Below are 3,581 nucleotides of genomic sequence, written 5' to 3'. Positions count from 1 at the left end.
GCATACTCTCATTTGCATGACAAACAGATTGTTGTCGGCTTTCTTCGCTTTAGCTACCAGCTCTCCATCTTTCTTGAAGTTCATCGAATTCTTGTTGATCTGACAAGTCACGCCAAACTCTCCTGCAGCACCAATACTGAATAGATTCTTCTTGAATCCAGATATGAAGAACACTTTCTTCAGAGTCACTGACTGCCATTTTCCTTCCACCAAGCATTCGACTTCAACTTCACCACGACCATGGATGGATACTTGCTCACCGTTTGCCAATGAAAATTTAGTTGACGTGGATTCAAACTGTGAGAACCATTCTCGTCTTCCTGTTACATGTGCCGACGCTCCACTATCCGCTAACCATTCGTCACCAGTTCCAACGACCGCATTTACAGCAAAAATCATTGCACCACCACTTTTCTCTGTCAAATTCTGTTTTGAATCATCTTCCTCCTTGTTGGTTTCTTGCTTTACATTGAGTGCTTCCATCTTGGCCGCTGCTAAGTCATCGGCGTCTTGAGCAACCTCCTCATGTTCCAGCATGGCACAAAGCTCGCTCAATTTTTGATCAGTCTCACTCTTGTTACGCCAAATCGTTGCGACACTGCGGTATTTGGCCGGTAGTCCTTGTAACAACTTTGCCATGACTGATGTATCAGATAGTTCATCGCCTAAATCTTTACATCGACGCGCTAAATTCTTAACGTTAGCAATGTGCTTTGACATCTCCATTCCAGTCTCATACCTGTATTCATGAAAAGCTTGTGACGCCGCTAGCTTGCTTGTCGGATCCTTTTTCTCATGAGCCCGCTGCAACGTCTTCCACATATCGTGGGCGCTCTCACATGTCATGATATGATCTATTTCGGATTCTTCAATGGAGTTGCTGATTATCAATTCGGCGATTACATTCTTCGGGTTGAACGCAGCTTCTCGTACCTGAAACGCCTCTTCCGTTTCTGTCTCGATCTTGACTGGCTTTTTATCCTCAATTACAATTTTCCACACATTGTGGTTCTTCAGATGACGTTCGACGTTGAATCGCCACAGTTTGTAATTGCCAACTTTGAGCTTGGCCGCCGCCGGAAACTCAATTTTAACTATGCCAGTAGACATTCTCTCTTTGCTAATTAGAGAGACTTCTTTTCTCAATATTACACGCGAGCACCGAGTCTAACCTCTCAATGTCGCTAACCTCGTTATCGTCACTCAGTATCTATACGCAGTGAAAATGTGCTGGGCCCATAACCTGTTGGTTATTTATTAGTAAACACACACTTCCAATACACGTTTGTGTAATATAATGTAAGATGTATTTATTAGTGACAATATAAAGGAACTTAGCTTTGGTTCGAGAAAAGAACAAAAGCGTTATACTTAAAAAGCGAGGGAACTGAATATCTCAAGCGTTCTCAAAACCATACATTCTGTACCATCTAGTGGCCCTGACATACATATACATAACGCAGTGAAAATAACTAGTACCACGAACTCTATTACCAACAAATATTCCCAATTTAATTTACATAAATCAACAGTTTAAAAATATTGAAAAACAAAAAGAAAAATAATTAAAAAAAATTAAAAAGTTTTTAATAAAAGAATAAAAAGTAAGAAACCTCTTCCATTTAGGCTGGTACCTTGACGAGGTGAAGGGGCTTAATTATTGCATCAATTAATTAGATTCACTTTTGCAGTTAACCAAAGCCAGTCTTATGTATAAAAAGTGCACATGGATTTAAAGATTTAGGTTCAGAGTCCATGAGCTTGCCACTTTCTATCCTTTATTTTTTTATAATAAATTTACAATAACAAATAAGATTCGAATAGAAAAATGTTATATATATTTCTTTCATAATTTTTCCCGTAGAATCGATTGGCGTAATTAGTTTTTCAAAATTTGAAAATGTTATACAAATTGTTTAAAAAATTGTTTAAAAAAATTTTAAATTAAAAAGAAAAAACACGGGTATCTCTTTTTTAGCTCGTGTAACGAACCCACTATTTAGTTCTGCTCTATTATACCTGTGCTTGGCCTGAGCCTTAATATGTTAAGTTAAAGTCCAAAAAATATAACTTTAGGTGGCAATTTCTCATTCTTCATTTTTGATTTTCAAAATTTCGGCAGTGTGGTCAGATTCTACGATCCAAAATGCTTTATTTCTGCCAAGTTTCAAGTGATTTGGTTTAAAATTGACCGTGTAATGGATTTTTGTCCCTTACGATCCCAATTTCGACCACTGTGTGCCGTTGGTACGTGTAACCAAGAAATCAGCTGGCGCATATATAACCAAGGCACTTGGTGTCAGGCGACCATTTTTTTTGTTATCCCAACCAAGTCTTTTTCTCCGTGTGGTTCTGCAATGTACCGTGCAAATTGGGCTTTAGCAGTGAACAAATTTGGTTGCGTTTGAAAAAGGAAATCCAGAGCACTCTTTTCCGCCTTTTCAATATCCTCTGCAGAATCGCGTCCATCGTTAAGCATCATACAAACTGTGACTTTTATGGCCTCTCTTGCTTCTACGTCTTCGGCGCATAAATGTTTGTACCTCGGATCGAAAAATGAACCGATTTGTCGTGCAGTGACAGTTGAATATTCATTCCAATCCATCTCAAACCGTGTACTGAGTTCCTGGCATACCACTTCTTTGAATTTGCTGAGCAAATCATCATCCAATAAATTATGATTTAGATGATTCTCCAACAGTGAACGGACGATTGGGCGAACTATCGAGAAGGGCGAATTATTAGCACATAACACCGTGGTTGCTACCTGTAAGGGCTTGAGCACGTTGACAAAATTCTCCATAAAATGCCACTCGTGTTCTGAGATTTCCAGATTCTGAGCGACTTTTAGCTTGGTTACAGATCTGTCGGCGAGGACACTTTTCACGGGACGTCCATTCTTTAAGAGACGCTCAAGCATATCAAATGTAGAGTTCCAACGAGTAGGAACGCTTTGTACCAACTTAAGCACAGGCATCTTGAGAATCTCTTGATTTGCTTTTAGTGCTTCATTTGCTATATTTGAATGACGGAAATGTCCGATCATCTTCCTTGCTTTTTGACAAAAAGTTACTATTTCTTCGATATCCAATCCTTTGGATATCGCAAGCTGCATGGTAAGTGCTGCACATGTTGTCCCCTCATTCACTGTCAAATTTGGTAGAGTTTTGACAGCGTTCGTTATATTTATAGCGTTATCCGTAACAACAGTTGTAGTTTTTCCGTCAATCTCCCATTCATGCAGAATTTCAAGTAATTTTGCATTTATATTAATGGTCGTGTGGCGTTCTTCGACTTCCTCCGTTGTTAGCGTGTAAGATTTTACTTCCCAGTTGTTTGTTAAGAATTGACCGACCACTGTTATGTATGCATCTTGAGTTTTCGAGCTCCAGAAATCCGAAATGCACGTGACAGACGCGGCTTTGGACATCTCAAGCTTGATCTTCCCTTTCATATCGTCATACAGCAGATACAGTCTTTTCTTAAGAGTCTCCGAGCAAGGTACCTGAAATATAGAAGTAACATTTGAGTATACAAGGTATCTGAAATATGTGTACATAGTAAAGTTTTAATAATTCGTA

General features: G+C 39.0%; 2 protein-coding genes across 2 annotated transcripts; both read right to left on the bottom strand.

The window, feature by feature from the left end:
* Positions 1-6: 6 nt before the first annotated feature.
* On the bottom strand, positions 7-1,110 carry LOC105568084 (the record flags this gene model as incomplete). The annotated part of the gene is made up of 1 exon (XM_012023472.1): positions 7-1,110. A coding segment is annotated over exon 1 (1,104 nt), but the record flags the coding sequence as incomplete, so codon positions are not given.
* Positions 1,111-2,299: 1,189 nt separating this feature from the next.
* On the bottom strand, positions 2,300-3,505 carry LOC105568074 (zinc finger BED domain-containing protein 4-like; the record flags this gene model as incomplete). Its single annotated transcript, XM_012023461.1, has 1 exon — positions 2,300-3,505. A coding segment is annotated over one exon (1,206 nt), but the record flags the coding sequence as incomplete, so codon positions are not given.
* Positions 3,506-3,581: the final 76 nt, after the last annotated feature.

Source organism: Vollenhovia emeryi, unplaced genomic scaffold, assembly GCF_000949405.1.
Source record: "Vollenhovia emeryi isolate VEMERY1.0 unplaced genomic scaffold, V.emery_V1.0 DF942659.1, whole genome shotgun sequence".
In the NCBI taxonomy this organism is placed as follows: Eukaryota; Metazoa; Arthropoda; class Insecta; order Hymenoptera; family Formicidae; genus Vollenhovia; species Vollenhovia emeryi.
Note: the sequence above shows the minus strand (reverse complement) of the source record. Positions and strands in the feature narration are given on the sequence as shown.